This window comes from Mesoplodon bidens (assembly GCF_964165515.1).
Source record: "Mesoplodon bidens genome assembly, chromosome: 2".
Classification (NCBI taxonomy): Eukaryota; Metazoa; Chordata; class Mammalia; order Artiodactyla; family Ziphiidae; genus Mesoplodon; species Mesoplodon bidens.
Genome location: NC_138177.1, coordinates 26,592,290 through 26,614,716, shown reverse-complemented (window position 1 = coordinate 26,614,716; position 22,427 = coordinate 26,592,290). Strand labels below are relative to the sequence as shown.

The window sequence follows — 22,427 nt, the reverse complement described above, 5'->3', positions numbered from 1 at the left end:
GCGATGAAGACCCGATGCAGCCAAAAATAAATAAATAAATAAATTTATTAGAAAAAATAAAACAGATTCTTGCACAAATGAAAAGAGAATTAGTTTCCTATAGGAAAACTCAGGAAGAACCATTCACCAGATGAACTCTTCATAAGAACAAGCAAATTTTAGTTGTCATAATCAGCAAATGTTTTTCTTGTTCTATAAAATGCTGCCTCCTCAAATCTGAAATCCAAGTGAATTTTAAAGGTTACTGATTGTTACTGAAGAAAATAGATCAAAAGATGTTAACAGTGATTAGAAGTACTACAATAATATTTTGTTGGACTACCAACATTTTCTGTTTACATTTTAGGTTTATTTTTTGTTTTGACTATTTGAAATGTTCACTCTTTCCTTGTAATAGTTAATATTTACAATTTGAGGGTTATTTTCTCTCCAGCTCTTTTAATTACAGACATAAGGGGCTTCTTTCAATTCTTCAGATGTACTACAGTCTCTCTCCTCCAGGACTTAGACAAATGCTACATACTCTTTATTTTGCCTGGAATACTTAGCTCTCCCTTCCCCACCCTCTGAGAAAGTGATACATAATCTACTGCTTATATAGACCTGAAGGTCTGAAATGGAAGTTATCCTAACAAAGAGTGAGGATGGGAGGGGACATCATGATTATAAAGACCTTTGAGTTGGGAAAGACTTTGATGTACCCCAAAATTCAGAGAGGGCCAGAGTGGATACAGAAGGAAAGAATGCACTAGAAAAGCAGTTTGAGATCAGGTCATCCAGAGGACTGCATGTCTTATCCATGACTTGAACGTGTTCCCGAAAGTGAAATTTGTAGGTAAAAGGGGAATGAGTGCTTGGAAGCTAGTTTCAAATTCAGGTTTTACCATTTATCAGTTATGTGACCTGGGGTGAGTTATTACAAATAATCTACTTTGTAAAGGGCTGCAGCTAACTGAGGATAAATCTGTGAAATGATTGGTATATTGCCTGATACATTACAGGTATTCCGTAAATGGTGGTGGTGGTTATTATTAAATAATACCCAACATATGAAGAAATTTGTGATATCAGTGAAGAGTGATAAACACTTTGTTTATAATGGATACTGGATATTTTCTACTGTTATGAACACAGGTTATTCCATTCCTTCTTGGATATTAGTTGTAATATACACAATTTTGTATCTGTGGCACTGAACCTCACAGTTTACCATCTAAAACAAAAAAAATACTGAAAAAAACATACTGAGCTATCTGTTTCAACCTCTGTAGTAATACGTTAACATTTATTTTTGTCTGGGCTGTGGCTGATTTTGACCAAACCTACCATTAAAGGGTACTTACTATAACGTATCTTAAGGTTTATGGTATGATCTTCCACTCTGAGAAGAAAAGCACAGCTGATAAAAGTTTTCAAGTGACTTCATCTTTTCACTTTGACACTTTTCAATAAAGTTGGCTCATGGGGATATAAATTACTGTACTAAGGTCAAGAATTCATAGAACTCCTCGTTCAAAAGTTAAGCTGCCTTCCATGTACCTGTTCCCTCTGAGAGGACTTAATGTCAGCAAGAAATAAACTTCTCTTGTGTTAAAAAAAAAAAGTTAAGCTGCCTTGATTTTGTAATTTAAGGAAATTTTTACTTTACTTTTTACTTTTACTTTTTACTTCACTTCACTTCACTTTATTGGCTGTGCTGCATGGCACGCAGGATCTTATCCTTACCAACCAATCGAACCCATGCCCCCTGCAGTGGAAGCTCGGAGTCCTAACCAACGGACCACCAGGGAAGTCCCTTTTTCTTAAAAATAAATCCCTTTAAAGTAGATCTTAAATAATAATGTTTTTCAAATATAATAATGATTTTAATAGTACACTGACAGTTCTTACCAGCTCGAATATGATTCAGTGAAGCCAACATCCTCAACATGAAAGAGGCTGGAACTGTAATGGTATTTCTAGTCTCTTCCAGCATGAGTTCATTTCGAGTTATAACCTATGAGGCAAGTTAAATAACCATGTCAAAGATCACAGGGTAACTGTACCTTTTCCTTAGAGATTAGGAGAACAGTAAAAAATTAGCAGGAATTATTTCATTCTTCATATGTATCTATATTATGTCTACATTTCCACCTTAAGGCTACTCAGTGCCAAATAATTACTTTAACTTGCATTCGACAGAGTAAGATCAGAGAACACTACTCTTTCAACTGGCAGAAAGACAAAGGTCAAACCTTGAGGCTACTTAAAACATTCAAGAGTTCAATTTATTTTTACTTATAATTTGTTTTCCAGAGCAGTCTACTTTGTGTCTGCTTATTATTTTCCCATCTAGTAGAACTGATACTTCTAGTGACAGAGTAGTGTTAAATTGTTATCCCTGGGTCACTTGGGTCCCTCAAGAAAAATGTTACCTTGACTGAAGCAAAGTAATCTTGAAAAATAAACCTTCGGATAAGAGTTACCAATGAATTGTGTCTTAAGTACCAAGAATTGGACTAAATGAACATCCATGAACACCTAGGGAGCTAATGTATAATCACAGGCAAAGGAAAAAAGAGAGGAAAAGCGAAGGTCATGGCAAAGGAAAAACAGGAAGAAAGAAAGGAAAGCATGAGAGGAAGAAGAAGATGCTAACCTGGTCAGCAGTCCCCCAGTGGCATTACAATACGTTTTCAACTCATGGGGGTGCCCGACAGGGCCCTTCACAACCATGCCCCAACCTAGCTTTTTAGTCCAACTGAGCTGCTTTCATATGTGTCCTCTAGGTTTCAGCACACTGGTGGTTCATTTACCTTACAGTAACTTGAAACACGCTGATCCTTCTGTCTCAAATGTTCCGTTGATCCTTGTATGCCTGGTAAACTCAGTCCAATTCTTATTTCCTCTGTGAAGACCTTCCCATCCCATCTATTCCATTTGGAAGCACGGCTGTTCCTTTCTACAGGCTTCCAAAACACTATGTGTACATCTCTGACACTGAGCACACTATATTCTAGCTGTTTATATGTCTGTTTTTTCCACTAGTCTTTTAAGTTCTGAAGGAAGGGTTTATCTTTGTAAATTCAGCACTGTGCCTGACATACACCATGTGTCTTCTATATGTCTATTAAACGAGTAAAAGTATATGTGGGAATTTCACTGTGAACTGTCAACCTTGGTCTAGAGAACTAGTTTTCCAACTCATTAATATTTTTAGCAATGAACTCTTATTTTATTGTTTTAAGAGGGGGTAGTATTAACCTTAGTTGCACTCCCCTCTTCACAGAAGTTCAACAGTTAGCTAGCAGCGGATTAATGCAGTGGATCCTTATTTTCATAAGAAATCTTATATGGAAACCCAAAAATGAAAACCCTCATTGCAGTTGGGAAGGAAATGCCCAGGGTTTAGCTTTCATATCATCCATCTTCCTGCTTCCAATCCTGTAAAAAACCTAGAGCTTCAGAGAACTCAGTTTGAAAACTAGTGATATAACAGTAGCTTCAGAAGCTGAGGAAATCTTAAAATATAATCATAAAGGAAAAGAGTCTCCAATCGTTTGTTCTGCTACCTATTTGGCTATGATTATGGAGAACAGCTATAGTAAAACTATTTTCTTAAAAGGACATAGTGGTTTTTTTTTAATGATTCTTCATTGCAATAAGCACAAATAGTCAACCTATTTTTCTTAAACAACAATATACTATATCTGTTACTACCAATAATCAATATTCTACTTATCCAAATAATATTCCAATTTTTACCTCTCTAGTATTGTGGGCATGTTTTATTCTTGACTTTTCTTTTTCTTAAAATTTGACCTCATTAAATGAATTAACTTGTTTTATGTTACCAACTAATAACAAAATGAGCTGCTTTGATTCTTCTTAAAACAGCAGTTCAGGAACAAAGTGACATATGTTCTATAATAAGTATAATAAAAATCTTACTTCATCAGCAAGTTTTCGGTTAAAAATCCTTGATTCTTCTAGTGGTGACCAGATCTTTATGTCATAATCTATGCCAGACGAGGCTAGAACTAGAAATAAAATGTTCACATTAATATAAAGCTTAGAAATATGCCATTAATTCATGTAAATTTATAATGTATATATGCATGTATGTTTATGTTCAGCAAAATTGAGTTAGAATGGAAATTGTACTGATACATTTAATTGTTAACTGAGAATATTATTTTGAAGATTTCCTAAAAGTTACTCTAGAACACAATTTTAAGACTGTCTTGAAATCACTCAAATTTTTTTCTTATTTACTGCTCTTTTATGAGAAACACGGGCAATTTCAAATGGAAGGCAAGAACAAGCCAATGCTCCTTTGTTCTGGTAAATTAATTCAGACATGTGAAGACTAAAAGGCTTGGAGGTTCAATTTGGTTAAGTAGTGAAAAGTTCAATCAGCCAAACCTCTTACAGCTGATAAAACTTAGAAGCACTCTTAGGAGTATAAACTCTTTAACCTATTTCCCCATATGTTCTGCCAAAAGCAGGTTATAAGTGTTTTTTGTTTTAAACCACAAATAGCAATACTTGACCCTAGTGGCTGCCTACTAGGATAATTTGGATTATTTTTATATTAACAACTAGGAAAAAGTTGAAGCTGATTAATCATACTAATGATTTCTAGCCCTTGCCTTATAAAAGGTCATCTTACTTGGGTCGAACGGGTGTGGCTGCAGGCAGTTTACCACGTGATTATCAGCTTCCAGAAGCATTAAATGCTCAGCAGTGTGACGATCCCAGATGAAGATATGGCCACAGTCAGAACCACTCATTACAAAGTTAGCACCCCAGAAATTGGCTTCTTTTATCTAAGGGTTAAAAAAAAGGAAATGATAAGAGAATTCAAATCAAAGTTATTAAAAAAGATTTATTCTATTCTCAAGTTAAAACAATTAATTAGCTCAGAAAATAAAAAATTGAAGAGAGCCTTTGTCTTCTAGTATATTGAAATCATGATAGAGATTTATCAGCAGGGATAAAGTGGCAGTAAGTAATGAAAAGTCCCCCATGAAGACAGGGATTTGTTTTGTTCAATGCTATATTTATAGTGCCTGAAACAGTACCTGGCACACAGTAGGTGCTGAGTTAATAACTTATTAACTGAGTTAATAACAATATGTTATGAATATATAAATGAATGAATGGGATTTCTGCATTTTGAACAGTATAATGGAAACATATATATATATGTTACTGAACTTTCCAAAAACGGTTCCATTTTAGCTTTTACAAGATAATAACAACTCATAGAAAAAAATGAATTGTTCCCTCCTGTATCTTGCTTTATGCCAAAAGAACAAAAAGTACCAATCTTTTTATTAGCTGTTAGAAGCTCTCACAATCAAGAAGGAAAGATATAAATACGTATTTACTTTTATGAAGCCATGAGACAAAGGATGTGTTAGAACGGTTATGATGGAAGTTTTCAGCAGATGCACATGAATGAACCATCAAAAACCTTTGTACTTCATATCAGAATTTTCGAAATCATTTTATGTACAGCTGCTACTTTGCTATTTTTGGCAAAGCAAAGGAGGGGAGCCAATTTTGTTGTTACTTGGAATTACATTAGTTTTATATTTACTAGTCTTTTTTTTTCCATTCCTGTCCCTAATTATTTTCATCCAAAATTTTAACTGGCAAAATGCAAGAAATATAAATTGGTTACTTCTATTAATAATAAGTGTGCTTTCCAGAATGATTAAATTATTACTACCAATGATATCTATAGAGACAGCTAATTATTTCCCCATCCCAAAGTTACTTTTTGCCTTGACTCTAAAGAAAGCAGATTAAAACTGATTCTGTAGATACTTTTTGATAACTCAATGAATATATGAGAACACTTTCTAGATATGAATGGTTTGGAGTAACAGTTATGTTAATCATCTCACAAGATTCTCTTAGTAAACAGTTAATATTGCATTGGGTATATAGACTTCTGGGTTATAAAAACTTGAAAAGATCTTAGAGATGATCTGGTCTATTCTTATTTCATAGATGAGGAAATTAAAGTCTAGAAAGACAAGGTGACTAAAACAAATTTTTACTTGTCAATCTTTAAAAGAGTTATGATTAATCTGACTATATTTTGCAAGGAACCTGGATTTCATGTATCCAAATCTTTCTCTCCAAAGCCAAAAAAGGGTACTAATATGAACTAAAAAAATCTACTAGGAAAGTAGACAACAAGTATGAGAGAGCAAAAAAGAAGCAGTGGGGACTTCCCTGGTGGCGCAGTGGTTGAGAGTCTGCCTGCTGATGCAGGGGACACGGGTTCATGCCCCGGTCCGGGAAGATCCCACATGCCACGGAGCGGCTGGGCCCGTGAGCCATAGCTGCTGAGCCTGCGCGTCCGGAGCCTGTGCTCCACAATGGGAGAGGCCACAGCGGTGAGAGGCCCGCGTACCGCAAAAAAAAAAAAAAAAAAAAAAAAAAAGAAGCAATGGTTACTTGTACAAGCTAAAATTTTTTAAATTCTATGATAGTTCCTCAGTAGGGTAGAGTTTTCATGATGGTCTTTCACAATATATTATAGGATGAAAAGAACTATATTAGGGTAAAGAGATAACTGTGAAGGTGCACTAATATATTGGAATCACACTGGCATATATGAAAATAATCATTATGGAAAAGAATTCGTATTATGAAATTGCAGTTCTTCCAAAGAATGTCATGAGTATATGGTACCATTGTCCTGGAGTTGCGATGGCCCTTATAAACCATCTTTACTAGTGGCCTTCTAATGTTCAAGGTATCCAATTCCTCCATTTCTTTTCTTTCTTTTCTCCGCCTGAAGAACTCCTGAATTCGGGCAACAGCAGAGCGTCTATGAATTACATATTATAAGAAAAAACAGAAATAAGTAAAAAACATTCACAGGCCACTATAGAATGAAAATGAGCAATATTAAAATATGGTAAAGTCTAGAAGACATTTAAACTAAATATTATGTCAATAAGGCATCCCCAACCAAAAGCATAAAGAGGCAGACACAACAGTGAGACTACATCAGACTAGTTGAGTTACTAAAACAAAATGTTTTAGTTAAGAGATCACTTAGAAATTTGGTACTGGTTGAGAGAGTAAAGGAAATAGCATGCGGCACACTTTTTAAACGGCTGTTTTATAAAAACATAATACAAAATTAATATGCAATTTACTACAAATAAAACAAAACCTATTCAATATTATTTGTCCTCTCCATATTAGGAAATGTAAAGGCATAAAGAGAAACCAGAAGAAGAAACTAAGGTTAACATATAATTTCAGTGGATAAACTTATGTTTTGAGATTTTGTTTAAAGATGTTTGTTCTCAGCAAAGAACAGACTAGTCAAGAAAAACAATATTAATATACATGAATAAAACAAGGGCCTTCAAATAGAATCTATTCTATATGAACTCCATATTAGAGTGCAGATTTGGAGCTAATGAGGATGATTTTACTCTCCTAAGAACTGAGTTGGTCACAAAACTAGAGAATAGTTTTTTTTATTAGAAGGAACTTTTCCTAACACATGTTACTGAATAACTTTGTTAGTTTGAACTTCTTATTTAAAACATTATATTTTGCCATATAATAGACCAAAAATCCAAAATATATAAAGTGTCTACAAATCAGTATGAAAAATGAACACTATAATAGAAAAAAAGTAAAGAACATGAATAGGGAAATTATAGAAGAAAGAGACTTAAAAAATATACAGAAGGATGCCCAGCCTCACTAATATTAAGATAAAAATAAAAACAAATTGATCTTTTTGTATGTCTATCAGATTAAAAAATTTTTTACATCTATCAGAGTGGCAAGAATACAGGAAAATAGGCACTACTGGTAGGAGTTTGAAAGTTTTATATATAAAAAAGTGCACCCTTTTGTTGTAAACTTTTGACTGAAGTAGAACACATATTCAGGAAGGTATAAAATCATAAATGTGTATCTCAATACATTTTTGCAAAATAGCCCCATGTAACCAGTATGAGAGATAGAGAATAAATAGAATTCCAGGACAGATAGAGAATAAATAGAATTCCAGAAGTCTCTCTATCCTCCATTCCCATTATACGCTCCCCTTACCGGAAACCACTATTCTGACTTCTAACATGATGGATTAATTTTGCCTGTTTGTGAACATTAACTAAATGGAATCATACAAAATATATTTTGTGTCTAGCTTCTTTACCTCAATATTACATTTGTAAGATTCATCCATGTTGTTGAATTTAGCTATAGTTCATTCATCTTCTTTGCTGTAGAGTACTACTTTGTATAAATACATTATAATTTACTTTTTCCATTCAACTGTTGGTGAACATTGGGTTGTTTACAGGTTTTGATTACTGAAATAGTGCTTTAGCGAACATATGTACATATTTCTGTTGCGTATATATCCAGGAATGGAACTGCTGGACCACAGTATGTGCATATGGTCAGCTTTAACAGATACTCCCAAACAATTTTCCAAAGTGGTTACAGCAATTTATAATTCCACTGGCAATATGTTAGTGTTCCAGTACAATATATTTTTGAGGAGAAATTAAATAATATCCATTAAAATTTAAAACATATATTTGCTTTGATGTAGCAATTTCATCTTTTAAAAATGTATGCTGTAGAAAAACGAATATGCAAATATATATATACACACAATATATACAGACACACACACACACACACATATATTCACTGAGTACTTTGAGAAACAATGGAAATAATCTTAATGTCTTATACACAGAAAGGATAGGTTAAATAAATATGGTACATCCATACATTGGAATACTTATGCCACCATTAAAAATAATAAGAAAGATCCATAAGCAAGAACATGAAAAATGTCAGCATTATCCTACTGAATCTACAACATAGTTAAAAAATAATTCATAGGGGAAAAATGTATATATATACATAGAAAGAGTCTAGAAAACCAGACACTAAATTGTTAATAACACTTTCTAAAACAATTACATAACAATTCTGTAGTCTTATAATAAAAGGTATTTTCTTTTTCATAAAATGGTATCATAAATTCTATAGGAATATTTAAAAAGTGTTTAAAAAACTTTATCCTATGCTATATATATGTTAAAAAAAAAAGGGTCCGAAATTTTAAGTTAGATATCGTTAGAAACTACCACACAGAAAGCTGACATGTTTAGTTTACTCTGATTATCTCTTCCTGATTGGGAAGTGATAAATGGGAAGGGCTGAGAGTTCAAATGTTCTCAAAAGAAACACAATTAATATGACTGAAACTCTCTTTTTTCTAAAGTGGAAGAGAAAAGGACACTCAATCAGTTAAAAATATGTGATTAACAAGAAACCAATAAAGAAAAAACTCTTGCTAAGAAAGAGTATCTAGAAACTAACACAACATTGTAAATCAACTATACTTCTATAAAATAAATTTTAAAAAAAGAGTATCAGGTAGTAGAGGAAATAGAAATAATCCTGCTGATAAACTGAAGGCCTTGGGAGCTATAAATGGAAAAAGAAACTATATGATAAATTAAGAATTAGACAAAAGCTCAAATCATTTAAAACAAGGTATGTGGGCAAAATTAAAGTTGAATGAGTAATGAGATGATAGTAATTAAGAATTGATGGTACCAAATCATAAGTGTTCATTTCACTTAAAAGTTTGTTGTAGAATATGGTCTAATTTACTGCTTAATGTTTGTTTGGCTTAACAATCCTGATAAAGAATAATTTTGAAAAATAGAGCTCAAGCTATGCAGTTTGTAATGTACAGTTTAGATAAAAGATTAGGGCACCTACCACTATCTCGATGTATGAAAATGATCTAAAACAGAAAAAAAAGCTTCAAGTACACACATTTCAAATTAGATGATAAAAAGTGACAGCAAATGCTATACTATATATAGTCAGGTAATGTCCAACACAGCAAACAGTTTTAAAGAGATGAATAAACTTAGAATGAATACATTGAGGGGAATTCCCTGGCAGTCCACTGGTTAGGACTCCTCACTTTCACTGCCAAGGGCCTGGGTTCAATCCCTGGTCAGGGAACTAATATCCCTCTGGCTGTGTGGCCAAAAAAAAGAAAATTAACACACTGAAACCACTTTCCTAGAGGATATTTCATAAGAAACACCAAAATAATATAAGATGTTGAAAATAATAAATTTGTAATTTATTACTTTGAAAATTTAATCAAATTAAAATTAAAATGTTACATACATATGAAGAACACCAATCAGCAAATAACTATTTATTAAAAGCCTACTATTTGCAAAGTTGTTTTTGAGAATATTAGTTATTAATTCTTTTATATACATATGATAGCTTATGTTAACTTGGCACGCAATTTAAAATTCATAAAAGACATTATAAAGTTCAGTAAGCATGGAAAATTTCAGAAGTAAACAATAAAGAGCACACATTCCAACTCAATGGAGGAAAAAAAATGAAAAAAGCAAAACAACAACAGCAAAAAGATAAAAATCTTAATCCTAAAAAAGACAGGAAAGTTAAAAAAAATTAGGTAGAACAGGATAATTAGAAGTAAAAAGTTGGAAACAAGTCCAAAAGTAGCCATGATAATAATAAAGAGACTAAATTCACCAATGGAGAAAAATGAGATTGTCTCAGGCATACCTAAAGTATTACGACAAGGAAAGATTTCAGGGAAAAGGATATTGTGCAAATACTAATCAAATGAAAGGTGGCATAGCTACAGTAATATCAGACAAAACAGACTAAGATAAAAAGTAGCATTAAAGGTAGAGAGGATTACTACATATAAGTTCAGTTAACCAGGAAGATATAACAATTTAACATATATGCACACAATAAAAAGCCTCAAACTGCATTAAAAAAGAAAATGACAGAACTACAAGGAGAATTACATACATAAACCATTTTAATGATTTCAATATATCTCTCTCACTATTTTATAAATCAAGCTAGCAAAAAATATGGATAATATGAACAGCATAATTAAGTCTTAATCGAATGGTCACATATAAAACTCTACATTAAAAATTAAAGTCATATGCTTTTCAAGCACACATGGAACATTTACAAATTTATCATGTACAAGGCCACAAAGCCACTTTCTACAAATTTCAAAGTATGGATCTAAACCAACCATGTTCTCTGACCACAAATTAAATGTTAATGAAAAAAAGCTGAATGTATACAACTAAAGAAGTTAGAAAAAGAACCACAAAGGAATCTCAAATAATATACAAGGAAGGAAATAATAAAGAGAGAAGAAAAGTACAAATATAAAACAAAGGGGTTAACAAATATGAGAGAAATCAACAAAGCCCAAAGTTGTTTCTTTTTCTTTTTCTTTTTTTTTGGCTGTGCCACATGGCTTGCCAGATCTTAGTTCCCTGACCAGGATAATGGAGAAAAAATTAAGGGGGTTCAAAGAAATAATGTTATGAATAAAAAGGTGCCTATAACTAAAGACACAGCAGGAATTAAAAAGACAATAAAAATACTATAATAAATTTGAAAAGTTAGATGAATCGACAAATTGAAAAATATCACCTAAAACTGACTAAAGAAGAGAGAGTTGAAATAGTCCTGTAATTATTAAAGAATCAAAATAATACTTAAAAACCATACCCCAAAGAAAATACCAGTTCCAGATAGTTTTATAAGTAGGGTCTACTAAATTTTCAAAGAAAAGATCATTCCAATCTTATACAAACTCTGCCAGAGAAAAGAAAAAGAGGAAATATTCTTCTACTCATTCTCTGAGGCTACTGTAACTTTTTACCAAAAAAAAGGGTCATGAGACTATAAGAAAGGAAATTCAGTCAGAATATAGATGCAAAAGTCCTCACAAAATATTAGCAAAGTAAATCCAACATGTCCAAAAGATAATCTACCATGACCAAGTTAGATTTATCTCAGGAATATAAAGATTGTTTAATCTGCTTCCACATGCAAGGAACTTGAAGGTTCCCACTTCACAGCTAATAAGTAAAAGCTGAATGGACTGAAAAATCAACAACTCTTCTTGGATCCCAAAGAGAGTGGAGGACACCAGGCATCACAGAACTCTAGAATGCATCCCCTCCCCCCACATCACCACATCACTAAAGGCCTATGTACCGCAGTTCCTATTACCTAGTACATCATATACAGCTATGGAAAAAAAATTACAAGGCATAACAAAAGGCAAAAAACACAATCTGAAGAGACAGCATCAGAACCAGATATGGCAGAGATGTTGGAATTCTCAGACCAGGAGTTTATTTTTTTAATTTTAATTTTTTTAACATCTTTATTGGAGTATAATTGCTTTACAATGGTGTGTTAGTTTTTGCTTTATAACAAAGTGAATCAGCTATACATATACATATATCCTCACATCTCCTCCCTCTTGCGACAGGCCAGGAATTTAAAACAACTATGATTTGGGACTTCCCTGGCGGTCCAGTGGTTAAGACTCTGCACTTCCCATGCAGGGGGCGCGGGTCTGATTCCTGGTCGGGGAACTGAGATCCCACATGCTGCACCACGTGGCCAAAAAAAAAAAAAAAAAAAAGATCCTTCCTGCCATCAGCATCCTCAGACCTCCCCTGTCCCCCAGACTACTGCAACAGCTCTGAAAGCTTCCTGACCTCTCTCAACACCAGCCAGCTTATAAAGCCTCCTCCCCCAGCAACTGGGGGATTTGTCTTCAGGGCTCTCATTCCCCTTTAAAAGAATTTAAAAATATATAAAACAACTATGATTAATATGCTAAGGGCTCTCTAACTGATAAAGTAGACAGCATACAAGAATAGATGGGCAATGTAAGAAGAGAGATGAAAATCCTAAGAAAGAAACAAAAAGAAATGCAAGAGATCAAAAACACTGGAACAGAAACAAAGACTACCTTTGACGGGCTTATTAGTAGACTGGACATGGCTGAGAAAAGAATCTTTGAGCTAAAGGCTATATCAACAGAATCCTTTAAAACCAAAAAGCAAAGAGAGCAAAGACTGAAAAAAACAAACAGAATATCCAAGGACTGTGGGATAACTATCAATACAAAAAGTGTAACATAGGCATAATGGGAATATCACAGTGAGAAGAAAGGAACAGAAGAAATATTTGAAACAATAATGACTGAGAATTTCCCCAAATTAATGTGAGACACTGAACCACAGATCCAGGAAGCTCAGAGAACACCTTGTAGGATAAATGCCAAAAAAGAACTATACTTTGGCATATCACTTTCAAAATATGAAAATCAAAGATAAAGAAAAAATCCTGAAAGAAGTCTGAGGAAAAAAAAAATCATACATGTAAAGGAATAAAGATAAGAATCACATCCTACTTCTCCTCAGAAACCATGAAACAAAAAGAGAATAGAGTGAAATAATTAAAGTGTTGAGAGAAAAAAAACAAAACAAAACCACCAACCTAGAATTCTGTACACTGGAAAATTATCCTTCTAAAGTGAATGAGAATAAAGTCTTTCTCAAACAAAAACCAGTAGACTTGCCTTGCAAGAGAAGTGCTTTAGAGAGAAGGAAATAATAAAGGTCAGAAACATAAACTGACATAAACAACAGAAGGGCATCAAAGAAGGAATGAGTGAAGGCAAAATAAAAACTTTTACTTTTCTTATTCTAACAAATAACACTTTGTTCAAAATAATAATAGCAATAAGCATTCCATTATCTATCGCATATGTGTATATATATATATATATATATATATATATATATATATATATATATATATATATATGCTTATGTATGCTTACATTAAAGTGAAATGAATTACAGCAATGATACAAGGCACAGAAAGAAGGAACTAGGATTTTGTTATTATAAGGTACTCACACTACCTATGAAGCGGTATAGTGTTATTTGAATTAGCTGTAAATTTATATTGCAAACTCTAGGGCAACCACTAAAAGAAGTAAAAAAATAAGTACAAATGCTATTCTAAGAAAGGAGAGAAAATGGAATCATATAAAATGCTGAATTAAAACCACAAAAGGTGACCTTCGAGATGGCGGAAGATTAAGACATGGAGATCACCTTCCTCCCCACAAATACATCAGAAATACATCTACATGTGGAACAACTCCACAGAACACCTACTGAACGCTGGTAGAAGACCTCAGACCTCCCAAAAGGCAAGAAACTCCCCACGTACCTGGGTAGGGCAAAAGAAAAAAAGAAAAAACAGAGACAAAAGAATAGGGACGGGACCTGCACCAGTGGGAGGGAGCTGTGAAGGAGGAAAGCTTTCCACACACTAGGAAGCCCTTTCGAGGGCGGAGACTGCGGGTGGCGGAGGGGGAAGCTTCGGAGCCGCGGAGGAGAGCACAGCAACAGAGGAGCGGAGGGCAAAGCGGAGAGATTCCCGCACAGAGGATCGGTGCCGACCGGCACTCACCAGCCCAAGAGGCTTGTCTGCTCACCCGCCGGGGCGGGCGGGGGCTGGGAGCTGAGGCTCGGGCTTCAGTGGATCGCAGGGAGAGGACTGGGGTTGGCAGCGTGAACACAGCCTGCAGGGGGTTAGTGCGCCACAGCTAGCCGGGAGGGAGTCCGGGGGAAAGTCTGGAACTGCCTAAGAGGCAAGAGACCATTGTTTCGGGGTGTGTGAGGAGAGGGGATTCAGAGCACCACCTAAATGAGCTCCAGAGATGGACACAAGCCGCAGCTATTAGTGTGGACACCAGGGATGGGTATGAGACGCTAAAAAGCCTGTGTGTGAGCACAGGTCACTATCCACACCTCCACTCCCGGGAGCCTGTGTAGCCCCCCACTGCCAGGGTCCCGTGATCCAGGGCCAACTTCGGGAAAACACACAGCGCACCTCAGGCTGTTGCAACGTCACACCAGCCTCTGCAGCCCTGGGGTCGCCCCGCATTCCGTACCTCTCCCTCCCCCCGGCCTAAGTGAGCCCGAGCCCCCTAATCAGCTGCTACTTTAACCCTATCCTGTCTGAGCTAAGAACAGACAAGCTCAGGCAACCTCTACAGAGAGGCGGGGCCAATCCAAAGCTGAACTCCAGGAGCTGTGCAAACAAAGAAGAGAAAGGGAAACCTCTCCCAGCAGCCTCAGGAGCAGCAGATTAAAATCTCCACAATCAACTTGATGTACCCTGCATCTCTGGAATAGCTGAATAGTCAACGAATCATCCCAAAATTGAGGTGGTGGACTTCGGGAGCAATGATAAATATATTTTTTTCCTTTTTCTCTTTTTCTGAGTGTGTTTGTGTATGCTTCTGTGTGTGATTTTGTCTGCGTAGCTTTGCTTTTACCATTTGTCCTGGGGTCTATCGGTTTTTTTTTGTTTTTAGCATAGTTTTTAGAGCTTGTTATCATTGGTGGATTTGGTTTTTGGCTTGGTTGCTCTCTTCTTTCTTTTTTTTCTTACTTTTTAATATGTTTTTATTTTTAATAATTATATTTTATTTTAATAATGCTATTTTATTTTATATTGTTCTTTCTTTCTTTTTTTCTCCCTTTTCTTCTGAGCCATGTGGCTGACAGGGTCTTGGTGCTCCGGCTGGGTGTCAGGCCTGTGCCTCTGAGGCGGGAGAACTGAATTCAGGACATTGGTCCACCTGAGGCCTCCGAGCTCCGCATAATATTAAACGGCGAAAGCTCTCCCAGAGATCCCCATCTCAATGCTAAGACCCAGCTCCCCTCAACGACCAGCAAGCTACAGTGCTGGACACCCTATGCCAAGCAACTAGCAAGACAGGAACACAACCCCACACGTTAGAAGAGAGGCTGCCTAAAATCATAATAAGGTCACAGACACCACAAAACACACGACTGGACACAGACCTGCCCACCAGAAAGACAAGATCCAGGCTCATCCACCAGACAAAAGGCGCTAGTCCCTTCCACCAGGAAGGCTACACAACCCACTGAACCAACCTTAGCCACTGGGGGCAGACACCAAAAACAACAGGAACTATGAACCTATAGCCTGCGAAAAGGAGACACCAAACACAGTAAGTTAAGCAAAATGAGAAGACAGAGAAACACACAGCAGATGAAGGAGCAAGGTAAAATCCCACCAGAGCAAACAAATGAAGAGGAAATAGGCAGTCTACCTAAAAAAGAATTCAGAGTAATGCCAGTAAAGATGATCCAAAATCTTGGAAACAGAATGGAGAAAATACAAGAAATGTTTAACAAGGACCTAGACGAACTAAAGGACAAACAGACAATGATGAACAACACAATAAGTGAAATTAAAAATTCTCTAGAAGGAATCAATAGCAGAATAACTGAGGCAGAAGAACGGATAAGTGACCTGGAAGATAAAATAGTGGAAATAACTACTGCAGAGCAGAATAAAGAAAAAAGAATGCAAAGAATTGAGGACAGTCTCAGAGACCTATGCGACAACATTAAACGCACCAACATTCGAACTACAGGGGTCCCAGAAGAAGAAGGGAAAAAGAAAGGGACTCAGAAAATACTTGAAGAGATTATAGTTGAAAACTTCCCTAATATGGGAAAGGAAACTGTTAATCAAGTCCAGGAAGCGCAGAGAGTCCCATACAGGATAAATCCAAGGAGAAAAATGACAAAACACATATTAATCAAACTATCAAAAATTAAATATAGGGCTTCCCTGGGGGCGCAGTGGTTGAGAGTCTGCCGGTCGATGCAGGGGACATGGGTTCGTGCCCCGGTCTGGGAGTGTCCCACGTGCTGCGGGGCAGCTGGGCCCCTGAGCCATGGCCGCTGAGCCTTCGCGCATGGAACCTGTGCTCCGCAACAGGAGAGGCCACAACAGTGAGAGGACCGCGTACCGCAAAAAAAAAAAAAAAAAAAAAAAAAAATTAAGTAGAAAGAAAAAATATAAAAAGCAGCAAGGGAAAAACAACAAAGAACATATAAGGGAATCCCCATAAGGTTAACAGCTGATCTTTCAGCAGAAACTCTGCAAGCCAGAAGGGAGTGGCACAACATATTTAAAGTGATGAAAGGGAAAAACCTACAACCAAGATTACTCTACCCAGCAAGGATCTCATTCAGATTTGATAGAGGAATTAAAAGCTTTACAGACAAGCAAAAGCTAAGAGAATTCAGCACCACCAAATAAGCTTTACAACAAATGCTAAAGGACCTTCTCTAGGCAGGAAACATAAGAGAAGGAAAAGACCTACAATAACAAACCCATAACAATTAAGAAAATGGTAATAGGAACATACATATCGATAATTAACTTAAATGTAAATGGATTAAATGCTCCAACCAAAAGACATAGACTGGCTGAATGAATACAAAATCAAGACCTGTATATATGCTGTCTACAAGAGACCCACTTCAGACCTAGGGACACATACAGACCGAAAGTGAGGGATGGAAAACGATATTCCATGCAAATGGAAATCAAAAGAAAGCTGAAGTAGCAATTCTCATGTCAGACAAAATAGATTTTAAAATAAAAACTAGTACAAGAGACAAAGAAGGACACTACATAATGATCAAGGGATCGATCCAAGAAGAAGATATAACAATTGTAAATATTTACGCACCCAACATAGGAGCACCTCAGTACATAAGGCAAATGCTAACAGCCATAAAAGGGGAAATCGACAGTAACAAAATCATAGTAGGGGACTTTAACACCCCGCTTTCACCAATGGACAGATCATCCAAAATGAAAATAAACAAGGAAAAACAAGCTTTAAATGATACATTAAACAAGATGGACTTAATTGATATTTATAGGACATTCCATCCAAAAACAACAGAATACACTTTCTTCTCAAGTAGCCATGGAACATTCTCCAGGATAGATCATATCTTGGGTCACAAATCAAGCCTTGATAAATTTAAGAAAACTGAAATCGTATGAAGTATCTTTTCTGACCACAACGCTATGAGACTAGATATCAATTACAGGAAAAAATCTGTAAAAAATACAAACAGATGGAAGCTAAACAATACACTACTTAATAACCAAGAGATCACTGAAGAAATCAAAAAGGAAACCAAAAAATACCTAGAAACAAACGACAATGAATACACGATGACCCAAAACCTATGGGATGCAGCAAGGGCAGTTCTAAGAGGGAAGTTTATAGCAATATAATCTTACTTTAAGAAACATCTCGGGCCTCCCTGGTGGCGCAGTGGTTGAGAGTCCGCCTGCCGATGCAGGGGATACGGGTTCGTGCCCCGGTCTGGGAGGATCCCATATGCCGCGGAGCGGCTGGGCCCGTGAGCCGTGGCCGCTGGGCCTGCGCGTCCGGAGCCTGTGCTCCGCAACGGGAGAGGCCACAACAGTGAGAGGCCCGCATACCACAAAAAGAAAAAAAAAAAAAAAAAAAAAAGAAACATCTCAAATAGACAACCTAAACTTACACCTAAAGCAATCAGAGAAAGAAGAGCAAAAAACCCCCAAAGTTAGCAGAAGGAGAGAAATCATAAAGATCAGATCAGAAATAAATGAAAAAGAAATGAAGGAAACAGTAGCAAAGATCAATAAAACTAAAAGCTGGTTCTTTGAGAAGATAAACAAAATTGATAAACCATTAGCCAGACTCATCAAGAAAAAAAGGGAGAAGACTCAAATCAATAGAATTAGAAATGAAAAAGGAGAAATAACAATTGACACTGCAGAAATACAAAGGAGCATGAGAGATTACTACAAGCAACTCTATGCCAATAAATGGACAACCTGGAAGAAATGGACAAATTCTTAGAAAAGCACAACCTTCCGAGACTGAACCAGGAAGAAATAGAAAACATGAACAGACCAATCACAAGCACTGAAATTGAGACTGTGATTACAAATCTTCCAACAAACAAAAGCCCAGGACCGGATGGCTTCACAGGTGAATTCTATCAAACATTTAGAGAAAAGCTAACACCTATCCTTCTCAAACTCTTCCAAAATATAGCAGAGGGAGGAACACTCCTATACTCATTCTACAAGGCCACCATCACCCTGATACCAAAACCAGACAAAGATGTCACAAAGAAAGAAAACCACAGGCCAATATCACTGATGAACATAGATGCAAAAATCCTCAACAAAATACTAGCAAACAGAATCCAACAGGACATTAAAAGGATCATACACTATGATCATGTGGGGTTTATCCCAGGAATGCAAGGATTCTTCAATATATGCAAATCAAGCAATGTGATACACCATATTAACAAATTGAAGAATAAAAACCATATAATCATCTCTATACATGCAGAAAAAGCTTTCAACAAAATTCAACACCCATACATGATAAAAACCTCCCAGAAAGTAGGCACAGAGGGAACTTATCTCAACATAATGAAGGACATATATGACAAACCCACAGCCAACACTGTTCTCAATGGTGAAAAACTGAAACCGTTTCCACTAAGATCAGGAACAAGACAAGGCTGCCCACTCTCACAACTATTATTCAAGATAGTTTTGGAAGTTTTAGCCACAGCAATCAGAGAAGAAAAAGAAATAAAAGGAATCCAAATCAGAAAAGAAGTAAAGCTGTCACTGTTTGCAGATGACATGATACTATACATACAGAATCCTAAAGACGCTACCAGAAAACTACTAGAGCTAATCAATGAATTTGGTAAAGTAGCAGGATACAAAATTAATGCACAGAAATCTCTTGTATTCCTAGACACTAATGATGAAGAATCTGGAAGAGAAATTAAGGAAACATTCCCATTTACCACTGCAACATAAAGAATAAAATACCTAGGAGTAAACCTACCTAAAGAGACAAAAGACCTGTATGCAGAAAACTATAAGACACTGATGCAAGAAATTAAAGATGATACAAACAGATGAAGAGATATACCATGTTCTTGGATTGGAAGAATCAACCTTGTGAAAATGACTATACTACCCAAAGCAGTCTACAGATTCAGTGCAATCCTTATCAAACTACCAGTGGCATTTTTCACAGAACTAGAACAAAAAATTTCACAAGTTGTATGGAAACACAAAAGACCCCGAATAGCCTAAGCAATCCTGAGAAAGAAAAATGGAGCCGGAGGAATCAGGCTCCCTGACTTCAGAGTGTACTACAAAGCTACAGTAATCAAGACAGTATGGTACTGGCACAAAAACAGAAAGATAGCTCAATGGAGCAGGACAGAAAGCCCAGAGAGAAACCCACTCACATACGGTCACCTTATTTTTGATAAAGGAGGCAAGAATATACAATGGAGAAAAGACAGCCTCTTCAATAAGTGGTGCTGGGAAAACTGGACAGCTACATGTAAAAGAATGAAATTAGAACACTCCCTAACACCATACACAAAAATAGACTCAAAATGGATTAAAGACCTAAATGTAAGGCCAGACACTATAAAACTCTTAGACGAAAACATAGGCAGAACACTCTATGACATAAATCACCTCAAGATCCTTTTTGACCCACCTCCTAGAGAAATGGAAATATAAACAAAAATAAACAAATGGGACCTAATGAAACTTAAAAGCTTTTGCACAGCAAAGGAAACCATAAACAAGATGAAAAGACAACCCTCAGAATGGGAGAAAGCATTTGCGAGGGAAGCAACTGACAAAGGATTAATCTCCAAAATTTACAAGCAACTCATGCAGCTCAATATCAAAAACACAAAAAACGCAATCCAAAAATGGGCAGAAGACCTAAATAGACATTTCTCCAAAGATATACAGATTGCCAACAAACACATGAAAGAATGCTCAACATCACTAATCATTAGAGAAATGCAAGTCAAAACTACATTGAGATATTACCTCACACCAGTCAGAATGGCCATCATCAAAAAATCTCCAAACAATAAATGCTGGAGAGGGTGTGGAGAAAAGGAACCCTGTTGCACTGTTCGTGGGAATGTACACTGATACAGCCACTGTGGAGAACAGTATGGAGGTTCCTTAAAAAACTAAAACTAGAACTACCATATGACCCAGGCATCCCACTACTGGGCATATACCATGAGAAAAGCATAATTCAGAAAGAGTCATGTACCACAGTGTTCATTGCAGCTCTATTTACAATAGCCAGGACATGGAAGCAACCTAAGTGTCCACCAACAGATGAATGGATAAAGAAGATGTGGCACATATTTATTCAGCCATAAAAAGAAACGAAATTCAGTTATTTGTAGTGTGGTCGATGGATCTAGAGTCTGTCACACAGAGTGAAGTAAGTCAGAAAGAGAAAAACAAATACTGTATGCTAACACATATATATGGAAGCTAAAAAAAAAAAAATCGTTATGAAGAACCTAGGCGCAGGACAGGAATAAAGACGCAGACGTAGAGAATGGACTTGAGGACATGGGGAGGGGGAAGGGTAAGCTGAGAAGTGAGAGAGAGGCATGGACATATATATACTACCAAATGTAAAACAGATAGCTAGTGGGAAGCAGCCGCATAGCACAGGGAGATGAGCTCAGTGCTTTGTGACCACCTAGAGGGGTGGGATAGGGACGGTGGGAAGGAGACGTAAGAGGGAGGAGGTATGGGGATATATGTATATGCGTAACTGATTCACTTTGTTATAAAGCAGAAACTAACACACCACTGTAAAGCAGTTATACTCCAATAAAGATGTTAAAAAAAAAAAAACCACAAAAGGCAAAAAAAGAGTGGAAGACCAAAATAGGAACAAACAACAAGGGCTAGAAATAGAAAACACCTGTGAATATGGTAGACATTAATCCAACTATATCAATAATCACTTTGAATGTCAATGTTCTAAATATACTAATCAAAAGACAGAGATTGCCAGAGTGGATCCAACAATACGACCCAACTATCTGTTGTCTACAAAAAAACTCACTTTAAATATAGACTCCCATAGAGTAAAAGTAAATGAATGAAAAACTATATATACCATTCTAACACTAGTCAAAACAAAGCAGAGGTTAACTATAATTTTTTCAGAGAGAGTAGACTTCAAAGTAGGCAAAATTCTCAGGGGTAAAAAAGAGGATTACATAATGATAAAGGAATCAACTCTTCATGAAGACATAACAATCCTTAATGTGCATGTCTAACTACAGAGGGTCAAAATACGTGAGACAAAAACTGATAGAACTGCAAGGAGAAATAGATGAATCCACTATTATAACTGGAGACAATTAGGCATTGAATATATTACAGTGAACGAAAACATTTAGAGAATATGGACAAAGACAGGCATTAAACAAACCATCCCTTAAATAAATATATGATTACATACATACATACATACATCTGCCCACTCTTCTCATTTCCCACTGCTATCACCTTAGATTGGACCCCTCATCATCTCTCACCTGGCCTACTGCAATAGCCTCTTACGTCGTCTTGCTGTTTTCAATTTTACTCCCTTCCAATCAGCCATCTATGAAGCTGCCAAAATGATCTAAGACATAAATCTAGTCATGTTTCTCCCAAGTTGGAATAATTTCTATAGCATCCCACTGCTTAAAGAATTGATTTACTCACTCATTCAACAAATATTTACTGTTTAATGAAAA

The 22,427-nt window shown here is 36.1% G+C and overlaps 1 protein-coding gene across 8 annotated transcripts in view; it reads right to left on the bottom strand.

Moving 5' to 3' along the window:
* Window positions 1-22,427, bottom strand: part of DCAF6 (DDB1 and CUL4 associated factor 6) — a 172,678-nt gene that overhangs the window by 5,291 nt on the left and 144,960 nt on the right. For all 8 annotated transcript variants that reach the window (XM_081226466.1, XM_081226467.1, XM_081226468.1 and 5 more), the window contains 4 exons: window positions 6,691-6,829; window positions 4,652-4,808; window positions 3,931-4,019; window positions 1,891-1,996 (listed from right to left, as the gene is read on the bottom strand). In XM_081226466.1, the coding sequence (XP_081082592.1) occupies window positions 1,891-1,996; window positions 3,931-4,019; window positions 4,652-4,808; window positions 6,691-6,829 (491 nt within the window). The remainder of the gene's footprint in view (window positions 1-1,890; window positions 1,997-3,930; window positions 4,020-4,651; window positions 4,809-6,690; window positions 6,830-22,427) is intronic.